We start from the raw sequence: 26,568 nt of genomic DNA on the forward strand, positions 1-26,568 counted from the left end.
CTAATTACCTTGATCAGAGGTTCCCATCCCCCTCCTGACAAGAGGCCTAGGCAAGAGACAGAATATGAATCTTCAGATCATGTTTCCATTTCCTCTGACTCCTCTTCTGAACAGGAATACTCTCTTCCTCCTTATGAGGATTCTGATGCTGAAGAATCTATCTTTTCAGCCTCACCGCCTGAAGATTATTCATTTGGGGAAACCCTGCATACCATGAGGGAGCACTTCCACTGGGAGAGCCAAGACTACTCAGAATCTAAGAAAAGGCTTAGAGATTTTCTTTTACTACCTCAGCACAGGCCTTTGGCTATTCCTCCTGTGTTAGACATTGTAGATGATGTATTTTCTGAGTACGGACTTTCTCCTGACTCTTTACCTTCTGCCCCTGTTAAACCAGACAGATACTACAGGGTTCCAGAGTCGCATAAATTTATTTATAAAAACCCTGCTGCTGACCCAGAAACTATTTCTCAGGGTCCCAAAGGGGTCAAGGCTTCTACTGCAAAAAACCCTGTCCCCTCTGATAGAGATTCAAGGGCACTAGACAGATGGGGAAAAAAGGTTTACACTTCTGCTACTTTGGCTGTGAGGGAATTAAATTGTCAATTTCATATGCTTAAATATCAACAATACTTAATGTCACTGCTAAAACAGAAAATGTTGTCAAATTCTGATTATGCAGAAAATAAGGAAATGCAGGATTTATTGCAAGCAACTGAACAAGTGGGAAAGCATACATTGCAATGTGGTTTTGATTCTCTGGGGGCCTCTTGCAGGGCTGCAGTTACGGGATCTGTCATTAGGAGGCATGCTTGGTTAAAGGAACAGAATCTGCCTGATCATGTTAAAGCGACATTACTAGATGCTCCATTACAGCATGATACCTTATTTGGTGTTAAAAGCAGAGGAGGTGTTGAAGAGAATGGAGGACAAAGCGAAATCTATGCAAACAGTAAAGGATTTCTTACAGGTACAGCCACCCAAATTTAGCAGGAACTGGCCTACTAAGAATTGGTCCTTTCAAGTGTCAGACAGGCCACAAAGAGACAGATACAGATGCTCCAGAGGTAGATCCCAGCCCCAGGGCTCATGCAGGCCTAAACACGGGGGCGCATTTACCTCCAAAAGCGGAGAAAACAAATCACAGCCATACAGGAAACAGTCCCAATGACTTTCCTCTGCCAGCACCAAGCACTTATCTTTTGGCAGCCCGCTTAGGGGGAAAACTAGCACTTTTTTCTCAAAATTGGCACATGATCACCCAGGACAAATGGGTCTTAAATATAGTGTCCCTAGGGCTACAGGTTCCACTTTCACACCCTGCCAAGGGCAAAAGGTATGCCAGACCTGCCACACAATCAAAGGGCAGAGGCACAAAAACAAGATGTTCATCGTGTTACCCTGCTGCAGTCATCACACTTGGGTTATCCTGCCGTCAGGCGGTCCCGCAGTCGGCCTGAGTTCCAAAGTCTTGGTCCGGCGTCGGTTGCTGTCGCTTCTTCCCTGATGTCAGTGCTCCAGGGGTATATAAGAGGCATCCAACGCCATTTTCTTCAGTCTTTCTTGCCACGCGGTGCCCGAAGCAGAAGCAGTTCGCAAGTGCCAGTCGGCCGACACCTGAGATTTTTGATTCGAATTTCAGTCCGAAGTCTTCAATAAAGCTAAGTACCCCATTGGGGAACCTTTTCTTGCCTCAGTCCGATGTCAGAAAAAGTTAACAATTGCATTTCTTGTCGGAAGCAAATACCGCATAAGGACTTCCATTCTTACTGTATTCCTTGCCTAGGCCTAGAACACGACGCCACAGGTTGTCAGTTTTGTGCTAGGTTTAATAAACGAACTATCAAACGCCGTTTTGACTTCGCACGACATTACTTTGGTAGGAAATTTAATTATATCATGCCGTCGGAGCAGCAGACCGGCATGCATAAAAAACGCAAGGATAAGGACAGGCAGCCTAGGAACAAGCCAGACTCCGAGGCCTCTGCTGGGCCTGTCTCCGGTTCTCCGGTTTTCAGTGAGGCGCCTAGGCAGCCCCTGACGACCACAGAATTGGAACCCCAGACAGCTTCGGATTCTCAAGCGGATTGTACTAGGCCGTCGCAGCCATTTTCATTAGGCCCTTCCAACACCGGAGCAGAAGGAGATCCCGGTGCAGTAGAAACACCTTTGGTTGCAGAAGGTGTCTTCAGACCGACTACACTCACCATTAAATCTTATGCTAAGCTTAAAACTCCATTAAAACCAAAAAAGACTGTACATCAGTCTCCAGTTCAAGGCCCCATGCCTAAGAAACAGATGCTTAAGATGGCTGAAGATTTGATTACCCTAATCAGGGGTTCCCATCACCTTCCAGATAAAAGACCAAGACAAGAGGAGGATTATGCTTCCTCTGACCAGGTTTCTATTTCCTCAGATTCTTCTGAGGAACAGGATTCCGCTTTCCCCCCTTATGAAGACTCTGATGCTGAAGACTCTATTCCCTCAGCATCTCTCCCTGAAGACTACTCCTTTGGGGAAACTTTACATACCATGAGGGAACATTTCCACTGGGAAGGCCAGGACTAATCTGATTCTAAGAAAAGGCTCCTAGAGTTACTTTTACTACCTCAGCACTGACCACTTGCTATCCCTCCAGTTTTAGACATTGTGGGTGATGTTTACTTGGAGTCTAGTCTAAATCCAGACTCTCTACCTCCTGCTCCAGCCAAACCAGTCAGATACTACAGAGTAGCTGACTCACACAAATTCCTTTATAAAAGCCCTGTGGCTGACCCAGAAACAATTTCCCAGGGTCCCAAATGGGCTAAAGCTTCTATGCTAAAAATCCTGTGCCCTCTGAAAGGGATTCCAGAGCCGTAGATAGATGGGGAAAGAAGATATACACCTCAGCTACTCTGGCTATGAGAGCATTAAATTGTCAGTTTCACATGCTGAAATACCAGCAATTCCTTATGTCTCAATTAAAACAAAAAATGAGCACACATTCTGAACAGTCTGAATTCAAGGAAATGCAGGATCTGTTGCATGCAGCTGAACAGGTGGGCAAACATACTTTACAGTGTGGATTTGATTCACTGGAAGCTTCCTGTAGAGCAGCTGTTACTGGGTCTGTTATACGCAGACATGCTTGGTTAAAAGAACAAACCCTACCTGATCATGTTAAAGCAAAATTATTGGATGCACCTTTACAGCAGGATGTATTATTTGGTGTCAAAGCAGAAGAGGTTTTAAAGAAAATGGAGGATAATGCAAAGTCTATGCAGATGGTCAAGGATTTTTTTACAGGTACAACACCCTCATTTCAACAGAAATTGGCCAACAAAAAACTGGTCCTTTCCAGCTTCTGACAGATCACAGAGGGGCAAATAAAGACGCCCAAGGGGCAGAGGTCAGTCACAAGGCCCTTACAAACCTCGCCAATGGGGCATTGCTACCCAGAAAGGAGGAGAATTTGGGCCCCAAGCTAGCAGAAGACAAACACAATGACTCAACCCTCAAACTGCCAAGCAAATTTCTATTGGCAGCTCCCTTGGGAGGAAAATTAGCACTTTTTGCAGACAACTGGCACATCATCACAAAAGACAAATGGGTCCTAAACATTGTCTCACAAGGATACAGATTCCACTTTCATACCTTGCCAAGGATAAAAGGAATGCCAAACCTGCCACCAAATCAATGGGCAGAGGCACAAAAACAAATTACAGCTCTCATGGACATGAGAGCCATTCAACAGGTACCTACACAGGACCAAGGACAAGGATTTTACTCAAGACTCTTTCTAGTCCCAAGAAAGGACAAAGCATGGAGATCCATTCTGGATCTTTCAATTCTGAACACCTATCTGCAAGTACCAAAATTCAAGATGCTAACACTACAGCAGCTTCTTTCCATGCTGGGCAAGAATGCTTGGCTAGTAACGTTGGACCTCAAGGAGGCATACCTGCATGTCCCTATTAGACAAAATTGCAGAAGATACCTCCGCTTCATTGCAGGTTCAACCCATTATCAATTCTCTGCACTGCCCTTTGGCTTATCTACTGCGCTCAGGGTCTTCACAAAATGCCTGGCACCAGTAATTGCATACTGCAGACAAAGAGGAATTCAATTCTACCCATACCTGGACGACTGCCTTATTGAAGCAGAAAGCAAGGACATTCTTTTAAAGCATCTGGCATTTGTCAAACACCTTCTAAGTTGCCTAGGGTACACAGTAAACGAAAAGAAATCAAGACTAGTGCCCTCACAAAACATAATATTCCTGGGTGCCAGCTTAAATACAACTGCCCAGATGGCTTATCTCACGCCAGACAAGCAACAACAGCTGACTCAATACTTCAAAATAATGGCAACAAAGACCCAACTCCCTGCAAGAAAAATTCTGCAGGCCTTGGGATTCATGGCATCTTGCATACTACTAATACCATTTGCAAAACTGCTTATGAGGAAATTACAATGGTACCTGAAAAGCGTATGGACTCAGCACAGCCACAGCTTGGAAACAATGATACTACTCATTCACTGCCTTCAACAGGAGTTTCTATAGTGGGCACAGGCATGTCACCTCAACAAGGGTTAGCCTTTCACCTTACCCACAGCCAGGCAAACTATGACAACAGATGCATCAGACTATGTCTGGGGAGCACACATGGCAGGACAGTGCATTCAGGGCAAATGGACTACAGATCAAAGACATCTGCATATCAATCAAAAAGAAATGCTAGCAGTACAGAATGCCCTAACAGCTTTCAAGGACCTCTTACACCCAGGACATCTAATAATAAAGATGGACATTACCACAGTAATGTGGTACATAAACAAGCAAGGGGGCACACATTCCTACCCTCTATGCAGGCAAGCAATGACCTTGTGGAACACAGCACTGTCTTACCAAGTTCAACTACAAGCACAATTCCTGCCAGGAAAGAAAAACACATTGGCAGATGACCTAAGCAGAAACATCATGGATCCCCATGAGTGGAAACTAGATCCACAAGTATTTGCAATGATGACTCAAAAATGGGGATGCCCAAACATAGATCTGTTTGCCAACCTCCAAAACTACCAACTTCAAAAATTTTGCACAAGGACATTCCACCCACAAGCTTGGAAAGTGGACGCCCTCTCATTCAGTTGGAAAACATTAACAGTGTATGCCTTTCCTCCACTGCCTCTTCTAGCAAAGGTACTGCTGAAAGTCAGATTAGAGAGGCCACAAATGATGCTCATCGCGCCAGGTTGGCCACGCCAGCACTGGTGTCCAATTCTAAGGAACATGGCCCACCATGGATTTTGCCACAAATTCCTCACCTGCTCACCCAGCGAGACAATCAAATTCTACACAGCCAGCTCAAGACTTTAAATCTGGCTGCATGGCAAATTACCTAAACAACCAGCCAACACCTCTATCCAAAGCTGTTATGGATGCGATTCTAGAGGCCAGGAGGCCCAGCACCAGGAAAACCTATTCAGACAAATGGAAAAGATTTTGCGCCTGGAACCAGGCTAAAGGCCAAAATCCCCTTGATCCCAACATTCCTCAGATTCTACAATATTTAACTGAGATGTTGCACAAAGGACTTTCCTTTTCATCTATTAAGGTCCACACCTCAACAATTTCAGCTCATTGCAACATGGATCCTCCTTTATTTTCACATCCACTCCTAAGACAGTACCTCAGAAGGGCTAGGAACATAAGACCGCCCAGGAGAGCACCAACACCTACTTGGGATCTCAACCTTGTCCTGAAAAGCTTACACTGCCGCCCTTTGAACTAGCTTTTTCAGCTGACTTAAAATTTCTTTCATGGAAAACTGCCCTGCTACTAGCAATAACTTCAGCTAGAAGAGTCTCAGAGCTACAGGCACTAATGGCAGTGGAGCCTTTCCTCATTTTTCATCAAGACAGAGTCTCTCTACGAACTAACCCTTCCTTTATGCTAAAGGTGGTATTCAGTGTGGCCCTAAACCAAACCATTCATTTGCCCACCTTTTTCCCAAATCCCAAGAACAAAGGAGAAAGACTCCTGCACTCTTTGGACATTCACAGGCAATTAACATTACTTCTTGCATAAAACTAAGGCTTTCAGAAAATCTGGCCAGCTCTTTGTAGCCTATGCTGCAGGATCACAAGGAAAAGCTATCTCAAAACAGGCCATTTCAAAATGGATAGGACATTGCATACGTTTCTGCTACACGCATCATGGGAAACCGGTACCTGCTAACATTAGGTCCCACTCCACCAGGGCTACAGCTACATCAGCAGCCTTTCTCAGGGGGCTGCCAACCCAGGATATTCTGGAAGCTGCAACTTGGAGTTCAATGCACACCTTCATCAAACACTATCACTTACCTCTATATTCTAAGACTAGAGCTGGTTTTGCCACTGCAGTTTTGCAGGGCCTACTAGCTACTTCTAACCCTATTTAGCTCCACCACCCATCCTTAGCTTTGGGATTCAACCCAAGTGTGATGAAGCAGGGTAACACAATGACCATAGTACAGTTTTGTACCTACCATAAATGTAGATGTTCGAGTGTTCACCCTGCTGCAGTCCAGGTTACCCTCCCTCCATCCCCTCTGAACTAGCTGGACTTCTCTATACCATTCTATCCTATACAACCTCTGTGGTGTATTTGCTTGTGCCTGAAGGTACTGTTTTTTTTTTTATATGTACATTTTTATACAGCAATATACATATATTGCCTACCTATTGGGGGCACCTATCATCTGGGGCAAGAAAAACTGAAGAAAATGGCGTCGGATGCCTCTTGTATACCCCTGGCGCACTGACGTCAGGGAAGAAGCGACAGCAACTGACGCCGGACCAAGACTTTGGAACTCAGGCCGACTGCGGGACCGCCTGACGGCAGGATAACCCAAGTGTGATGACTGCAGCAGGGTGAACACTCGAACATCTACATTAATGGTAGGTACAAAACTGTACTTTTCATCCCTCATGGACATGAGGGCCATTCAGCAAGTACCACAGCAAGAGCAGGGACAAGGATTTTACTCGAGACTTTTCTTGGGACCCAGAAAAAGACAAAGCCTGGAGACCAATACTGGACCTGTCTATTCTAAATACATTTCTGGATGTTCCAAAATTCAAAATGTTGACTCTGCAGCAGCTTCTGCCCATGCTGGGCAAGAAGGCTTGGCTTGTAACTTTGGACCTAAAAGAGGCATACCTGCATATTCCAATCAGACAATCTTGCAGGAGTTACCTCAGATTCATAGCTGGCTCAATGCACCACCAATTCTCTGCACTGCCCTTTGGCTGATCTACTGCGCCCAGGGTCTTCACAAAATGCCTGGCACCAGTAATTGCATTTTGCAGACAGAGGAATTCAAATATATCCTTACTTGGACGACTGCCTTATTCAAGCAGGGAACAAGGACGTTCTACTAAAGCATCTGGTGTTTGTAAAAAGATTACTAATTTGCCTAGGATACACAGTAAACGAAAATAAATCAAAACTAGTACTCTCTCAAAAGTTAATATTCCTGGGTGCAAGCTTAAATACAACTGCCCAGATAGCTTATCTCACGCCAGACAAACAAAGGCAACTGACTTCTTACTTCAAAATGTTGGCAACAAAGACCCAGTTATCTGCAAGAAAAATTCTGCAGGCTTTGGGCTTCATGGCATCCTGCATTCTGCTAATTCCATATGCCAGACTGCATAACTTGCTATGATGTCATGTGAACATTTATGCCAATGTATTTTTTTTATCTGATTATATTAATTGTTTTTACTTGCTATCTTTCTTATGTAACCATTTATGCCTTTTTGTAAAAGTGTACAACTGATGGAGCTTTTCTCCCCGGGCCTCTACTGAAAACGGACATATATCCAGTTGGACTAGCCCGGTCAACAAATGTAAAATAAAATAAAAATAAAATAAAATATGAGGAAACTACAATGGTATCTAAAAAGTGTGTGGACTCAACATTGTCACAGCCTGGAAACATTAATTACCCTCATTCCTTGCATGCAACAGGAGTTTTGATGGTGGGCACAGGCCTGTCACCGCAACAAGGGACATTCATTTACCCTGCCCACAGCCAGGCAGTCAATAACAACAGATGCATCAGATTATGCCTGGGGGGCCCACATGGCAGGAAAATGTATTCAGGGCACATGGCCCATAAGGCAAAGGCATCTTCATATCAATCAAAAAGAGATGCTAGCTGTTCAGAATGCCCTGACAGCTTTTAAGGATGTACTCCATCCAGGACAACAACTGATAAGGACGGACAATACTACAGTCATGTGGTACATAAACAAACCGGGAGGCACTCATTCCTACCCCCTCTGCAGACAAGCCATGACTTTGTGGGACACAGCATTGACTTATCAAGTACACCTGCAAGCACAATTCCTGCCAGGAAAGAAAAATACTCTGGCAGACTAACTAAGCAGAAACCTTACGGATCCCCACGAGTGGAAACTGGATCCACAAGTCTTCAGCATGATAATAAAGAAATGGGGATGCCCAGACATAGATCTGTTTGCCTCCCCTCACAACTGCCAACTACAGAGATTCTGCACAAGGATGTATCACAAGCAAGCATGGAAAGTGGATGCTCTATCATTCAGCTGGAAAACCATAACAGTATATGCCTTTCCTCCTCTGCCCCTCCTCCCCAAAGTACTCCTAAAGGTCAGACAAGAGAAGCCAAAAATGATTCTGATTGCTCCAGACTGGCCCCGCCAGCACTGGTACCCAGTCCTAAAGAGCTTGTCTCAAGGCCCAGCCTGGACATTGCCTCTAATTCTTCATTTACTGACCCAACGAAACAATCATATCCTGCACAGCCAACTCAGAACCCTAAATCTGGCAGCATGGCGGATAATGTAGCCATTCAGAGCACACCTCTCTCAAAAGCAGTGATGGATGTTATTTTGGAGGCCAGGAGGCCCAGTACCAGAAACTCTTATGCAGAAAAATGAAAAAGATTCTGTGCTTGGAACCAGGCACAAGGAATTGACACTTTGTACCAAATATTCCTCAGATTTTACAATACCTAACTGAGACGCTGGACAAAGGCCTATCCTTTTCATCAATTAAAATCCATGCCTCTGCCATTTCAGCTCATTACAATACGGAACCATCAATTTTTTCACATCCGTTGTTAAGACAGTACCTCAGAGGGGCCAAAAACATAAGACCTCCAAGGAGAGCACCAATACCTGCATGGGGCCTCAATTATGTCTTGAAAAAACTCATACTGCCGCCTTTTTAGCCAGCCAATACAGCTGAAATAAAGTTCTTATCTTGGAAAACAGCTCTGCTCCTAGCAATAACCTCTGCAAAACGAGTCTCAGAGTTATAGGTACTCATGGCTGTGGAACCTTTTATTATTTTCCATCCAGACAGGGTTTCTCTGAGGATGAACCCGACATTTATGCCTAAGGTAATGTCCAGTGTGGCCCTTAACCAAACCATTCATTTGCCTACTTTTTATCCAAACCCACAGAATAAGGGTGAGAGACTCCTGCATTCTTTGGACATAACACAGACAGCTACGCTTCTACTTGGACAGAACTAAAGCTTTCAGAAAGACTGAGCAACTATTAGTAGCATATGCTGCAGGATCACAAGGAAAGGCTATCTCAAAGCAGACTATTTCAAAATGGATAGGCCACTGCATTTGTTTCTGCTATTCACAACATGGCAAATCAGTGCCTAAGGGCATTAGGCCTCACTCTACCAGAGCAGCAGCCACTTCAGCAGCCTTTCTCAGAGGAGTACCAACCAAAGACATTTTAGAGGCTGCAATTTGGAGTTCAGTACACACTTTTACCAAGCACTACCACTTACCTCTGTACTCTAAATCCAGAGCAGGCTTTGCCACTGCAGTTCTGCAGGGCCTTATAGCTTCTCCTAATCCTATTTAGACCCAGCCACCCAACCTCAGCTGTGGGATTCAACCCAAGTGTAATGACTGCAACAGTGAAACACGATGAACATAGTACAGTTGTGTACCTGCCATAAATGTAGATGTTAGAGTGTATTCACTGTTGCCGTCCAGGTTACCCACCCACCATCCCCCTTTTCTTTGCTGGGACTTATCTATACTTCTCTATCCTATGCAACCTATGTGGTGTATTTGCTTGTAGATGAAGAAAATGTTTATTTTTGTGCATGCATACTTATTGGCATAATTTTCAGATTACCAATTTGGGGGCACCTGACATCTGGGGCAAGAAAAACTGAAGAAAATGGTGTTGGCTGCATCTTTTATACCCCTGGCGCACTGACGTCAGGGAAGAGGCAACAGCAACCGACGCTGGACCTAGACTTTGGAATTCAGACCGAATGCGGGTAGCCTGCCAGCAGGGTAACCCAAGTGTAATGGCTGCAACAGTGAATACACTCTAACATCTACATTTATGGCAGGTACACAACTGTACTTTCTAAGTCTTTTGGTTTAAGCACTTGGGCTTCATACCGGTTGTTTTACATTAAGAAGGTTTGTGGTCTGCACTGTTGTGGCAGGACAGGTAGCTTACATCCTTCTAAGCTGGGAATTCCTGATTGAAAGCTCAGTGTCTGCTATTCTAAAAGTGTATTAGTTCTGGTTTAAGCACTTGGGCTTCAGGCCAGTTATTCTACATTAAGAAGGTTTGTGGTCTGCATTCTTGTGTGAGGAGAGGCTGGATTCTGCCCTTCTGAGCTGGGAATTTCTGGTCACAGGCTTTTGTTGCGCCTGCTTATTCGAACTTTTTCTTTCTGAAATTAGTGCGCCTTGTTGCTGTAGCATAGGACCAGATTCAGGCCTGCTGAATCTAGCTTTGTTTGTATAACTTGAGCACTGATCCAGGCCATCTTTTTTGGAGAAGGTTTCCCTGCACCCTAGTAGCAGGAGTGTGCAGTTAGAACTTGTCTGATTGAAGACTGCTGGAACAGGGCTCAATTTTGAGTTTTTTTCTGGTTAATTGGGTAACTTGTTTAAATCAGATCATTCGTTTTCTATTGTTTTATATATATATATATATAAAAAAAATTGCACTTTATTCATCTGCTTTTACTGTATTTGTGTTTCTTCCTACTTTATTACTAGGGGCATTGACTACAACTCTGAACTGAGATATATAACAATAAGCATCTTTTTATGCGCATTTAAAGTGTTCTTTTGATTTTTTCCAGAAAATAAAGCAGATACAAAAATATACTTGTTTCCCGTCTTTCTAATCTAGTATAGTCCAGTTTTCAGGTTAGTGCTGAATTCAGGGCTGTGTTACAAATCTCTGTGTTTGCCCATACCTTACTTGGATAGAAGGAAGTTTCTCTGTTCACCTGTGAGAGAGGGGAGCTTTGAACAGCCTATCTGTCCCTGGAGGAGTGATTTCAGCCCAGAAAGTAGTTTATTGCCCATTTTGGGCTAATTTCGATCTCTTTTATTTCTCTGCTATAAAAAACCCGCATTTGCCCGGTTTTGCGCACCGGGGAGCGCAGGTTAGCTAGGGTATAACTATTCCTGGCTCCACAAAGTCTCCTCTTCAATTTTTCCCTTGGAACTAGACAAACTTTCAACTTAAGCACTCAAGCCATTCACTCAAGCCATTCATTTCTCAGCCTGGCACTTGCTCAAAACTCATAGCAAGCACTTATAAACCCTAGCACTACAGAAGGACAAGGCTCTCTATTCGATCTTACCAGCCATTCAGTAAAACAGTTTACTGTACCTATCCAGGCATGTCCAAATGGCGATTTCAGGTGTACTGTCCAGTCCAACTGGTGAATCTGGGCATTTTGAAGCAATATTACAACTGCCTCATATACACAGACAACCCTCTCCTCCTACCACCAAACACTAATACATGCGAGAGATGCAATTATACAGCCAAACTGGAGGCTAAGCTCTCTCAACCCAAGACTGGATCAGACAGTCAAGAGGAGAAGGGAAATACTGGCATCACACCACCAGTCACACATAGACCCATTAAACCAGAACAGGCAAAAAACACACGTAAATACACAAAAACATACTGAGAGGCTATAAATAAAAATCTGCAAAAGCAACAGAGCCCTCCAAAACAGACATCCGGCACACTGACGTCCCACTCACTAGGCTGAATAAGGAGAAGGTTACTGTTAGCTGCCTTGTGATGCCAGGATCCGCCACATAACACAAGCACTCAGGTCACTCCAGAACAAGTACAAATACGACTCTGTCATTGTCCATGTTGGTGTGAATGACCTGAGCCGTACTTCCCTGGACTACATGAAAAGAGACATGGAAGAGCTCTCTGATCACGTAGTCCAGGCCGGTATGACCCTGACCCTGAGTAGCATCCTGCCCTCACCAAGAATGAACGGTATAAAGAAAAAAATTATCAATTTCACCAAATGGCTAAGTTTCTGGTGTCATTCAAAGGGGATCCAGCGTCTGTCTGGGATGACATGCTCGACAAGCCGCGCTGCTTCGCTAGAGACGGCTTGCACCTGTCATGCTTAGGCTTTCGAATACTGGCCAAGGCTCTTGCCACCCCCAAAGTGCCTTTTTTAGGCAAGGCTCAAAAGACAAACTCACCTCCGTAAATAGCACAAGTAACAAAAATCTGAGGGTAATACTATTCAATGCCACAAAATGCACACACTCGAGGCACTCCTCAGTATGGAGAAAATCGATATATGTGCAGTAACAGAAACCTGGTTTAAGGCTTGAGAGAGCACTCCAGCACTACCAGGCTACAACTCATACAATACATTTCAGCCACAGAACCCGGACCGAAATACAAAAGGCAGGGGAGTATCCATATTCATCAAGGATACCCAAACCTCCAGGTTAGTGGTACAGCACGATGATTCAGAGATTATCCACGTGCAACTAACGGGCAAAACTGCAATTCAAATTGTAGCTTGCTGCAGATCACCCACCATGTCCCAGGACCCCCATTCCGCATTTCTGGAAACAGTGGGTAACATAAAGTTCCTACTAAACACCCTAATATTGGGTGATTTCAACTACCCAAACATTAACTGGGAGAACTGCTCGAGTACCAACTCCCTTGCCTAACATTTCCTAGAATTTACAAACTCAAATGCCCTGGAACAACTGGTCAAAACTCCCACCAGAGGTGACAACATATTGGACCTATCATCACCAACATGGGCGACCGGTGTTCCACACCGGAGGTCAACCCCTCGCTGGTTAGCTCTGACCATAAACAAATCACTTTGGATATCCACATTCCGCCCCCACACCCTGGACAAGGAAACCACCGTGAAAAACTTTTCAAAAGCAAACTTCACGTTACTTAAGATGGAGGTGGAATGTTTCAAAGCCCCCATGGCTAAAGGATAACGCTGTCCAAGCTGGAAAATCCTTTATTAATGCATTCTATGGGCACCTACAAGAATGCATGGATCGTGCTATCCCAAGCAAAACCAAGACTCACTCCTCCAAGAAAAGGAAACCATTCAGGTGGACCCCTGCCGTAAACAAGCTATACAATAGAAGGCGGAAACTAGTACAGAAAAGAGTAAAATCCCAAGAAGGGAAGACATCCCTGATCAGTATCGGCAAGAAACTACGATCCCTCATAAAATCGTCCAAGGTGACCTCATAAAATCGTCCAAGGTGAGCTTTGAAAGAAAACTTGCCAAGAACTCTGCATTCTTTAGCTATGTCATGAATCTAAGTGACAGTGCTCAGATCTGCTCGGAGTTAGTGCAGAATGGCACAAAATACACTGAACCAACCGATATCGCCAACATTCTGGCAGACAGGTTCAGTGCAAACTTCACCCCTCCTCTCACCCCCAAAAGGGCCCGTAACCATACCAGAAGAATGTAGAGCCTTTGAAATCACAGACACTCAGGTTAAAATAGCCCTCTCCAAAGCCAAAAACACAGCATCAATGAGACCGGACGGTGTCCCAGGCTGTGTCCTACACGAGCTCAAAGACTAACTAACACCTCACCTAAACACACTGTTCAAACTCAGCCTCTCCAGAGGCTACATACCCATAGCGTGGTGCACAGCAGCGGTTATTCCGCTCCACAAAGGTGGAGCCACAACAGACCCTGGGAACTATCACCCTATAAGTCTGACTAGCTTGGTCTGCAAGGCTATGGAGTGCATCATCATGGAACTCAACAGAGACATTGGGAACCTCCAAACACTGGACCTTACCCAGTTTGGTTTAAAGGGCAGGTCATGCCTCCTAAACCTGGTGGACTTCTTTGAGACAGTTACCAAGGCTATAGACAATGGAAAGGTGGTACACACAGCCTACCTAGACCTCGCAAAGGCCTTCAGCACCATTCCCCATTCTGGTATAGACAAGCTCACCAGCCTGAACATAAACCCCTGTGTTACAAGATTGGTTGCCAATTGGCTCACGGACAGAGCCCACATGGTGAGAGTTGCGGGAGCTAGGTCTGACTGTAAACCGGTTACAAGTGGCATTCCCCAGGGCTCAGTTCTAGGACCCCTCCTGTTCAGCATATACTTCTCAGAGGTACAGGCGAGCACAGGAGAACCATGGCTGACCAAGTTCGCAGACAACTGCAGACTAGGGTCTATAATTGACTCACCGGCTGACACAGACATCCTCCAAATGGTTCTCACTGAGACAGATACCTGGTGTCAAAATCATGGCCTCAAGCTAGATGCCAAAAAGTGCATAGTTATTCCCTTTGGAAATAACAAAGAACCCACAAACTACCACATAGGTGGTAGTTCCCTAAATACGGAAAATGTAATAAGAGATCTGGGGACCCAAGTAGATAGTAATCTCTCCTTTGATAATCACATTACCAAAGTGGTTAGAAAATCCTTCTGTGTGGCCCACCTAATCACAAAAGGGTTTGCATCCAGATCAAAAGAGGTCATTGTGCCCCTCTACTCATCAGTCCCATCATAGAGTACAATGCCTCATATGGGATGTACCTTGCAAGACACCTGCAACAGCTGGAAAGACCATAGAAGTACCTCACCAAGAAGACCACTGGCCTCAAACAGATGCCCTATGCAGCTCGACTGAAGAAACTCTAGCTGTACTCTGTTGCATACTGCCTGCTCAGAGGTGATCTCTGCCTGACATACAAGGACATGTCCAACCCAGAATTGATGGACATGCTCCACCTAAATAAAACCTTATCCCCTCGTGCCACACGCTCTAAGGATCTAAACCTCACCACAACAATAAATAGGATGTGCTGGAAGGATAGATTCCTGTCCCAGAGACTTCCCATGCTTTGGAACAAGTTTCCAGTCTACATTAGGCAGAGCTCCTCGCTATCACTCTTCAAAAGAAACCTTGACGAGTGGATGGGAAACAGAAAGTTTACCTCTGGGATCACTTCAGTGGCTCTGCTGGACAGAGACACAGGGAACTAATCTAAGAGGGTGGAGAAAGCCAACACATTCTGGCTAGGCTTGTAAATGCCTTCGGGCAGATAGCCTAGTACCTACCTATGAGTAGAGAAACATTGCAGGCCATCTCCCCAACCATTAGTATCATAATTTGTATTGGTATTCTGCTTACAGACTGCTTAATCTCAGTCACAGCAGGTTATTTGTTAGAATTGTGAAAACACAAGAACACCAAGATCTGTGTGTGTGTGTGTGTGTGTGTGTGTGTGTGTGTGTGTGTGTGTGTGTGTGTGTGTGTGTGTGTGTGTGTGTGTGTGTGTGTGTGTGTGAGTGTGAGAGAGAATCATTTGAGACATAATGCTTCAACTTTATTATATTGCTCAGCCATGGCCTTTTCTGATCTACACCCAAAGGTAAAGAACTGCTTTCCTTATTTTAGTATGGGAATGACCAACACAGGACATGTACTATAGACACCTCAAAGCAGTAACTTCATAGTGTGAGTGCAAATGCACTGATGATTTTAAGTATGTAAAATCCAGTACACTTGGTGGTGAATAAATTCACTGAAGGTCAAGGTCCTTTTGGTAAGTGTAATGGTATTAATTTTTATGTAATTGTTGTGACTAACTGTATTAAATCTGTATTTTTTTTGTTGTTTTTACAACTGGATCATGACAGAAAAGGGGCAAGTAGTGGGTTGAATTTGAAGCGCATGGGTTGAGTGCATTCCCAGCATTATTGCTTGACACTGTAGCATTCACTGGCAGGAAACCTTGATGTCTTGTACATCAAAAAAAAAAAAAAAAAACATACATAGCTGAACTGGGGATTGATAGAAAGGAAATTCCAACTCAACTCACTTCTGAGGTTTGCCTTGCAGAGAATTGGTAAAGTGAGTACTGATACTGATATTTCTGGATGTTGTTTCATATCGCAGAGATATTATAATCACCCCCCCCCCCCATGAACTTTGTGGGTCAGTCAGACCCAGACTTTTTTTTTCAAAGTGGTCATGAGATAGGGCCCTCCTTTGGAGGAGGGAAAGGGAGGTTACTCCTATACTTTCTTTTTTCTGAGTGGTACTTAACTTTTCCATTTTTAATACCTGCAGTTTCAAAAGGCATGTCTTTTACATCAGTTTCTGGATGACAAATCTCCAGGGAGTTGTGCCTTCTTCCCTTCAGGGCCTGGAAGGTGTCGCTGGCCATTTCAAAGGCCTTTTCACATAATTTTCGGAGACTTGCTGGTGATTCTGTACACTTTTTTTCCCTTGTTCAGTACCATTTTCAGTGCAAGATTTGTCCATTTTAAGTGCTTGGAGTGTTTAGCTGTTGTAGGTAGTCACTGCAAGAGAAGCATCTCTTGATCTTAAGCTAACTGGACAACTGCCTTCTGGTACTGATACTTGCTCGAGTCCTAGTGTAAGGGTCACTGTGAATTGCAAGTTGTCCTCGTTGATCATACAGAAGATGCTATATTGGTGTGGATTTGGATGCCACACACAGTCTGTCACTTCTGGTTTTGGAAAGTTGACAAATAATACCCTTGACATTCTAGGGGAAGAATCAGAGGTGGATTCAAAATCATCCGCACTTTGAATTTGGCATTCTACTGCAATAAGCTTATCCCTTTATTCACAGGGTTTATCAGACCTGTCTTAGCCAGCCCTTGGCTCAACCTAGGCCCCATGTGGAGCAGGTGAGGCATTTAGGGACAGTGGTGTAGCATCTTGCTGCTGCTGGGGAGTGTGTCCTAATTCCTGCCCCCCCATGGTGGCCTTGCCAGTTCTGTGATCATTGCCAGCAGGAGATGCATGTACAATTCTGTGCATGTGCAACCTTTTGACTAAGCAGCTCAATACTCTTGCAGTACTGAGCTGACTAAACTTGTACGATGCATGTTGCAGTGAGCCTAGGCCACCTCCTTCCCCTCCGGGATGGGTGAGCTGACATTGACCCCTCACTGCTATAGTCATCCTTGGCCCCTCCAGCACCTATGCAGCTAATAAAGCTTGGGTCATTTTGGGAACCATAAGGGCTTTTTATCCCTGTGCAGCACAGAGCTAATTAACCCCATCTGCACTTCATGGGCCCTATTACTGGTTCAGCCATTGTCATCCTGTTTACCTGCCTTCAGTTGAAGGTGCTGCAGTAAGCTGCCACCAGTTGCAGAATTTGCATTACAGTAATGACATAATGGAAGCATTTTTGATATTCTCTTACTGGGCTTTGCATTGTGGTAGATTATCACTAATGTCGATATGGGGTTTTCCTTTTGGGAGAGAAGCTGTTTAATTTTCTGATGACAGCACTTAATGTGGAGTTCAGGAGTCCATTTCTGGGTATCTCGTGGTACAGGGTCAGTTGGATCCCTGAAGAGATGGAGTTGCAGACAAACCACTGCACACTCACCTGCTTGAGCTAAGCTTGGCGATTCTTGCCCATCAAGCTCTAGATGGGGGGGGGCTTGAGCATTTCTTCTTGCCTATGTCAAAACAGCCAGGGCAGCAAGTAGGTCAGTGATCCAGTGCATCAGTGTCATTCATGTCTTGGGAAAAGTGAATTTGCTGGTATATTTACAGTTACAGAACTCTACTGTAACTGGACATAAAGAATGTCTGCTTAGTGAAACTTTTATTTATTTATTTATTTGACATTTGTTGACTGGGATAATCTCTCTGAGCTTGTGTCCTTTTTCAGCAGAGGCCCAGGGAGAAAAGTTCCACAATACAAATTTTACAAGTACAATAAGTTCACAGCAAAAAAATTTTGATAAGTACAAAAATTCAGAGTACAGTATATAAAGTCAGAGTACCAATTGTCCAAATATTAAGGAACTAATAGGAGTGAAGGAAAAAAAGACATTAAGTTAAATACAAGAAGATGAGGAAAAATGTCAGGATGCAAAACGTGTTTGAGATGTTCGAAAAAGATGCTATTCAGATAAGTAGTAAGAGCTGGGGAGGTATGAAGAAGCAAGCTGTCAAAGAAGTGCAGAAAAATAGATTGTAATAGAAAATATACAGGATGATATAATACATAGTTGGATAGTGGGAAGCAGGAGGAAGAAGGAAGAAAGTTAGGGAGGGGAAAAAGGAGAGGATGAGTTAAGGAAGGGAAGGCTTCAGGTGGGATGGTTGCAGTGACATCTCCAGGTACATAAAAGGTAATTTCTGAGAGATTTCTTGAATTCCTGAGCATGGATGACACTTCTGAGGACCATGGGAAGCTTATTCCAAGATAGTGCTGGAAGGTAGCTGTATAGTTTATGTCCAAAATATTTTTTTGGTTTATGAATTTGTGAGAGATATTGGTCAGAGCTTCTAAGGGTGTGTGGTGGGTTATAGATGGAGACAAGCGAGACTATGCTAGGACAAGAGGAGGGTTTTTTAGGATAGTGTGACTGAAGAGGAGTTGAGTAAGTAAGAGTTTGTTGTGAAACTCCAACCAGCTGAGTGATTGAAATGCAAGACAGTGGTGTGATTTTGGAGGGAGGTTGGCTGCCGATCTGGCTACTTTATTGCATGTGGTTTCAAGTCTGGATAGTGCGAGGCACCCCAGAAACTGAGCTGATCTTAGCAGAGAAGAATGGATGTCTTTTTCTCCTCTGATCATCTTGGCAGTTGTAGGGATTGCATTGGGTGCCTTTGGCTTGGTTAGTGATGGGAAACACTTCCCTTTATGCTTTTCCATCATTATATATCTGACTGTGTGCCTTATAAAGTTCAGAGAAGACCTGGATCTCATCCTTGACATTGTTTGGCTAAAACATATTTGGTTTTAGGCTGGCAATTCCATGACTGTGCAGCCCATTCTATTGCAAAGCGTATGAACCACTGTCCAGTAGCATAACTGGTAACTGTCACTTAGGGGTCAGACTACTCTAAATCTTTTCTGTTTTTAATTGCTCCTGGAACCTCTGCGAATAAGTTGGCCAAAAATTCCTTCTCCCTTAGCAAACGTGCTAAGTGGAAGAGGTGCTTTGTTGGTGCACTGAAGTATCCTCCCTTTTCGCAGATTGGTGCGTTTGCTTGTGTTTTTTGTTTGAGTTTGGTCTTGGTTATTCTGTTTTCCTGGTGCTCATATCTTACATTGCTGTCTAAAGTTTCTGATGCACCACAGAGATGTAATTCAGCAGAGAATTATCAAACCATTCTTTAGGGTATTATGCAGTCTGCTGTCCTAAAAAACTTTCTTACTGGGATTTGAACCTTATGACTGGGGTATGCCCATAATCTTTTTTGCCACCTTTATTGAATTATCACTTAAGACATGGACAAACATTTATAAAAGAAAATACAGTTCCAAACATTGTACATCACATATATTTTGCATAATTATCAGCCCAGCATTACATCAGTCATTTCCTAGCTTCCTTAAACTTCACTACTCTACTAAAACACAGAATGCAATATTCACATAACTTCCATTTGTTCTGTAATTTGCTCCTACCCTTTCCAAAGACCATACCTCCAGTTTTCTGTAAAATTATTCAGTGCTCCAAATACACTTGGTTTAGACTGAGTGCCATTTTCCAGTAATAGCTTTTTTGGCAGCCACCAGAATTAAGTTCAAGGTCTTACAATGTATAGGCAGTTCAGATCCTGTAGCCCAACTCCAAAAATAAATGCATTTCCTTAGTTACCCAAAAAAAAAAAAATAATTTCTTTAGTTACACCCATTTGCTTACCCAATATTTCTGAGTGTACTCTGTGGGGAATTTGTCTGAAAACTCATTACACTCCCAATAACATGGCTTTCCAGTTACCTCTCTATTCCTTATTTGCCTCCAACATTTGCCATCTGCTTGAAGAGGAATTTGTGCGAGTCTGCTTGGGGTATGAAAACTCTACTAGAGCAGGACTTTAACCTAGAGTCCCTTATCCCTTCCTCTTTGCCTTAACTGTTAGGAACTGAGTATAGGCATTCTCTCTGCAGTCCAAATGTCTGCTTGGCTTATTCCGATTCTGTTACGTTCCCCTCTGTAGTTATTTGCTCCCAATACCTTGGTGCCCTTGCCAGTTTTCTCCTTTAAATTCCAGCCTACTCTTGCCTATCATCTCTCCATACTCGTGTTGATATAGTTTTTGGAATATTTTCTGCTGCTTAATGAATATAATTTTTATGGCTGTTAATATCCTTAAGGATCTGCATCCGAAATCCCACACTCTCCTTATTACCATAATTCCTCCCGTTGCTTCATTATCATACCCTTCCACTCTAATTTATAGCTTTCTGCTTGTGTTATGTATATGAGCCTTAACTGTGTAGCTCTAAATTATCCCTTCAAATCAGTTAATCCAAAACCACCGTGTTCTTTTGGAAGGTTCAACTTATGTTACTTGACCCTTGCCCTCTTCTCCTCAGAGATAAAATTCTTCGTATCTTTTGCTGTCCACAACTTCTCTGATTGAGAAAAAAAAGCAACATAGATGCCTGACCTGTATATTAAACTAAAGGGACTGAAAACATTTTCACTACTTGTACCCTGCTATTCATATCCATAAACAAGAGTTTGCAGTTTCTAAATTTTTGTAATTTGTTTGGTCTTTTCCCAGCTGTCCTTAATTGCCATAACAGAATCCTTTAATCCATACTCCTAAATACTTCATCTTATTGTACCCACATAAATATATGGGTATTGCTTAACCAGTGTGTGTGGATGCATAGTTTACAGCTTGTAGCCTTTGTTTTATCTTAATTTTATATCCCGAAAAGACTACTGTCTCAAAATGTTCCACAACTCTGTCCTTATCAGGCGCCAGATATCATCTGCAAATAAGGCCAACTCTTCTTGATTACCGTACAAATTATGTTTTTGAATTTCAGTCCTTTATTTTATTTGCCAGCGGGTATACACAGACAAAGGGAAAAGAAGATGCCTGTGCCTGGTTCCTCTCATCAGACACAGCTCATCAAAGAGAAACCCTGCCACTTTAATTTTTACCTCCAATCCATTGTATATCCTAATTAACCTTATTGTGTCAGGGAACGAGAGATGCCCATCATGTTAAACTAGCTGGTTCTGTGAAGTTGGTTTCCTTTGGATGATTGTTTCTAATAGCAGTCACCTCCTCTCACAGTATCTTGAGAGTTATCGAAAGCTTATCTGTAAAAAATTAGCCTTCCCCAGGACTTAGTTATCAGTTAGGACTATCCCATGTTTTTTGATATTTACTTTTTTTTCACAGAAGTAACTTCTGAAGTATCCTTGAAGTAGTCCATTTATTTTTTTCCACTTTCATTCTAAGGTCAAACACTAGAGTGAGGAGGAGAGCCTTTTTTTTATTCCCTTGGTATGCATAATCAGCTGTGGTTATCCAAGTTTATGAAAAATAAATTGGGTGATTTGATTGTTTTTCATTCCCCTGTATTAAGTAAGCTGCAGGTTTTAGAAACCAGTGTGTGCTTGTAATGACCTGAATTCTGTTGTCACATACCTGTACATCTTGACTCCTCCATTTGTTACCTAAGGGTAGTTCCCATTCATTGTATAGTGCTTAATCACTTAGCAATTTTGTCAGCAAAGTTCACTAGCTGGAATTCCTGGGATTTTTTTCATTCAGGTAACCCTTTCTTTGTGCATTTTCCAGTCATTAGTACAGAGGCCGTATGGTCTGTTTCCCAGAGTCAGAACACTGGCAAACTGTTTAAGGATTCCACAAGTGCTATCAGATTGCATCCAGTGAATGCCACTCCAAGTGCATAGTTTGCCTGGATGAGCGTCATAATTTTTCATAATGCTTCATATGTAGCAGATTTGATTCGGCCACAATCCACTAGTGCAGGAATAACTAGCCTTCTCACTTGAGACAAGCAGTCACCACCAGGATTAACTTATCAGAACCTCACTTTTATGCTGAACCTGAACCCTACCCCATTTTTCATTTTTCCCAGGTCATGAAACCTGTCACAAAAGTTTGTTTTTTCTTTGCTTCATGTTAAAAAGGCTAAGCTTTCGCTAAAAAAGCCTTATTCTACATATTAACTGCATAACATCTTGTCCTTGGATAGCTGACTGGTCCTTGGTCATTGCAGTCAAAGTAATTCCATCAAGGGTGTGTTGGATTCTGTCATTATTTTCTAATATGATGCAGATTGTGAGCATTTGTACTGCAGCCAGTGACCATGTGTTCACACCCTCACCAAGCATTACGGCCTGGTCCAGGATTCGGGTCACGTCTGCCTTGGTATTTCAGGTCTTCACCTCCTGAGCCCTTTCCTTTTTTTGGTCACTGTAGATCTGCCTGTCCGGGAGGCAATGCTACTAATGGGAAAATTTCCAAATTTCCCCTATGTAAATCCCAATCAGATTTGATTACTCAGTGAGTTTTATACAGGAAATTCTTATCCCGTCTCCCTTTTGCTGTACACAACCTCCATTACAATCCTTCTAATGATGGGTGCCTGAGAAGATCATAATCTTTTTACATCATTGCTTTTTCTAAGTGTGCGGAACTGCACGTCTTCCTAAGTATGAGCTATGATCTCAGTACATAGTTGTGAGAGTACAATCCTGTATGGGAAAGCTGGAAGAGTGTCCTCTGCTCATCAACCATTGCTCACTGTAGAGAACCCTTTTAAAAAAACATCTTGTATGGTCAGTATTTGCATATCTGGGCTGCACAGTGGTCTTGATGGCACAGGGGTGCAGCAGTAGTGTTGTCACTTCACAGCAAGAGGTTCCCTGGTTCAATTCTCGGCTGGAGTGCCTTCTGTGTGGAGTCTGTATGTCCTCCCTGCATTCGTGTGGGTTTCCTCCGGGTGCTTAGTTTTCCTCCCACGTCACAAAGACATGTCTGGGACATTTCTTCCCAGGCATCCGCCAAAAATTAGCTTTGTTCCAGGTCGGTCTTTCCCAGTAAACAAATGTTAAATAAAAAAGTAAATATCAGTAACTACAGTAAATGAGTGTCTCATACTAGTATGTCATTTTCAGAGCAACTTTTACACTTTGTTCTTTGTATCATCTGCAGTGCTACACTGGGTGGCCTTCCTTTTGGTGAAGTAGTAGATGATGATTGGATGCATTCATGGTATATTTCATCAGTTTTCCAGGAATACAAGTGGCCTGTTGTAACCCCTGAGCTGTATAATTGCAGTTTTTCTGTGTCTGCATATGCAGTCACTGAAACAAAGGAGGGAGATGGAGGAATGTAATAGAGGTATTAATGTATGAATGTGGAAGGAAAGTTTCTGAAAGGAAAGGTTTGCCAGTCATGAGGGAGGGGGGTTGGTTCACCCTGGAACATCAGAGTGTAGGACTGTGGAGAAGACAAACAGAACTTTATTTCTAGTATTGTGGAGCACTGTTTCCACCAGAAGCGATACAAGGTAAATGGTAACTGGGTTTAAAAAACTGCTCAGGAGTAGAAGGAACACTAAAAATTTGCATGGTCAAATATATTTTTAATTGTGATGTAGGTGGGAAGTGTATTGTTGATTTGCCAAGCTAGATAATTTTCTGCTGATTTGTACTGATGTCATTCCTGTATGGTAATATTTTCCTTTATTTTGCAGGACGCTGTGCTCGCTGTGGAGAAAGTGTTGTAGGAGATGGAACTGGATGCATTGCGATGGATCAAGTGTTCCATGTGGAATGCTTCACTTGTGTTACCTGCCACTGTCGACTACGTGGTCAGCCATTCTATGCCATTGATAAGAAGTCATACTGTGAATCTTGTTATATTGTAAGTAACAGGAGTCCGTTCACTGAAGTGTTTACATAATGGAGTTGTACTAATGGAGTGTTACACCAACGTGTTTTAGTTTGAGTTGCCATTTGGACTCCAGCAGTATTTGGCTTAAATGTAGAAAACCGTTAAATGTTTCTTCAGTAAATTTAATAGTAAAAATGTTGTGCCGTTACAGAGCAATGTTCTTTAAAATTACAACAGACTATAGTGTAAGTCAGGAATTCGGAGTTTATTATAGCACAGGGATTTTTATCTTTAATGTACCAAATAACTATCACAATACACTGTTCAGCAGCGAACCATCTTCCTTATTACAAGGAAATGCACATACATGGGAGACTTTTCAAGGTTCTGTCTCCTTGAACAGCAGAATCAAAAACATTCTTTATGCTGTGAACACTGCAGCATTAATTCTAACTAATATCTCCTGACTCTGACTTTCCACATTAGGCATGAGTTCAGCATTCCATGTAGGAACTTTCTACACTGCCATGCTAACATTTTTCATAATTGGCAGGCAGTAAATCAGATAATACTGAAACATTGAGGAATCAATCTTGTAATGAAAGCATATGTAAAATGAAGTATACACACTAGCATTATTCCTTCTCTGTAAGCCTCTCCCTTCACAGCTTGTTGGGTACAGTGTCTGTATATAATATCTGACAACTCCTTGATTTAATATGTGCCACAAGTGTTGAGAACTTATTGCATAACAGAAATAATAAGTGCTTTCTTCATAGCTCTTGACAACTCCTTGGGTATAGACAAGAGCAGTAGAACTCTTTGTGGTTTCATTGGATACAAAGTTCATAAGACAACTTCAGGGTAAGGTCTTTGGATAAATGGTATGTACCACAGGACTGTTTGATCCAGACTGATAATATATTTTAAGGCTACACCGTGTGCATCACAACTATTGGCAGCTGTATGTGATGTATTCTACCAGGCAGGTAGGCTGGTATTTGGTCATACGATTGCTTCCAGGGGACTGTGGATTGCTTTCTAGATCAGTAAATGTGTATTACAGGATAGTGGAGCGCTTCCTCGAACATGGGGAGAATTAAGGGAAGCTCTTTTATACTTGGGATTAGTAGTATGAAGCTCTTTTTCTGTAGTCCTCCTGGTTTTCCACTGGTATTGTGTCGTAAATTGGTTATGGTTATGTAGTAAAAGACATACCTGGTTATGGTTATGTAGTAAAAGACATACCTGTCATGCTGTTTTTTGGGTTTTTTTTCTCCACTAAGCTGAAACGTAACTTTTAGGTACAGAATGAAGTAGCAAAACTTTGAGTCACACCATACAAAAGTCCTACTCATGGCAGGCAAGCAGTGACTTTATTCTCCTCTAACCAGCAGAATGCAGCAGGTTCAAACCTGTGAGATTATCCCCCTTGGTTTAACAGTTTGTCTTTAACTTAATTATACCAGTGGAGAAATGCATCTGACAGGCCAAAAACATACCAGAGATCCCACAGCTATCCTTCATGTCTTGAGAGGTCATACACAAACTTTACAAGAGACTTCTGTAACTTCAGAAATACAAACTTAATGTCCATAGAATGAAGTTTGCTGCTTTTGACAGTTTATGGGTTAAATGAGATGATGTGATTCTTTTGTACATGTTGATGAATCTTTTCAAAGTTCTTCACTCTAGCCACAAAATTACTTTTGAGTGTGATTCCACTGGATTTTTTTTTCTTTAGATGGTGCACACCCATTTAGCAGAACTGCCTTTTCTGCCAGCATTATCAGCTTCAAAAAATGATTTTCCATCTTCTTGTGTCATCCTGTAAGTTTTATATAGTCTCAGCTAGGACTACATGATTGAATCAGAAGGCTTATCTGGTCAGTTTCTTCAGTATCAATATCTTCTACATGTGACGTGTAAACAAACCCTTCTGAGTATACAGAATTAGTTGGATGTAAAAATTCAAGTTATATCCATTCTTGTCTCTTGGTAGCTTTCCCACTAGCCTGTCCCGAGATTATAGCTTTATACCTTTTTTTCTGTCCAAGTCTTACAGTTTTACCTTTTCTGGGGCAGCACCTCATTGTAGCTACTCATTTAATATTACAGCATACACCCCCCTGCTGTCTGCGGTCTTCAGTGTTGCCTATCAGAGCTAGAATGTGAGGCCTCCACTCGAGGTTGTGAAAATTCCTCCACCCCCCAAACAAGATGGGCAAGCCAGGATTTAACCTGCTTGTTCTCACCCCTTGGCCAGCTCCTTCATTGTGTGGATGCAGTACTTGAATCCAGATAATCTGGATTCCTGTTCACCATGGAGTCTGCCGTCCATCTCCCTTTGATAAATTTAGAAAGTTTGTATAATATAACAAAAAGTTTATGCCTGTTCCTTTTTACCTACAGAAGTTTGTACATCTCAGAGTGCTAAACATTTCCTATATTTTTGAAATTCATCGGCAAGACTAGAAATATAAATCCCTAAACTGATGTGACATTAAAATGTTTGTTTTCTAACATTAGTTCATACTAAATGTGCCTGTGATGATGGACCTTTTTATGCCAAAA

At 42.7% G+C, this 26,568-nt stretch overlaps 1 protein-coding gene across 10 annotated transcripts in view; it reads left to right on the plus strand.

Moving 5' to 3' along the window:
* LOC122806545 (lipoma-preferred partner homolog) overlaps positions 1 to 26,568 on the plus strand; it is a 1,343,214-nt gene that overhangs the window by 770,411 nt on the left and 546,235 nt on the right. For all 10 annotated transcript variants that reach the window (XM_044077065.1, XM_044077061.1, XM_044077067.1 and 7 more), the window contains one exon: positions 23,855 to 24,024. In XM_044077065.1, coding sequence (XP_043933000.1) covers positions 23,855 to 24,024 — 170 coding nt within the window. The remainder of the gene's footprint in view (positions 1 to 23,854; positions 24,025 to 26,568) is intronic.

This window comes from Protopterus annectens, chromosome 7.part0 (genome assembly GCF_019279795.1).
Source record: "Protopterus annectens isolate FY-2018-M chromosome 7.part0, PAN1.0, whole genome shotgun sequence".
In the NCBI taxonomy this organism is placed as follows: Eukaryota; Metazoa; Chordata; order Ceratodontiformes; family Protopteridae; genus Protopterus; species Protopterus annectens.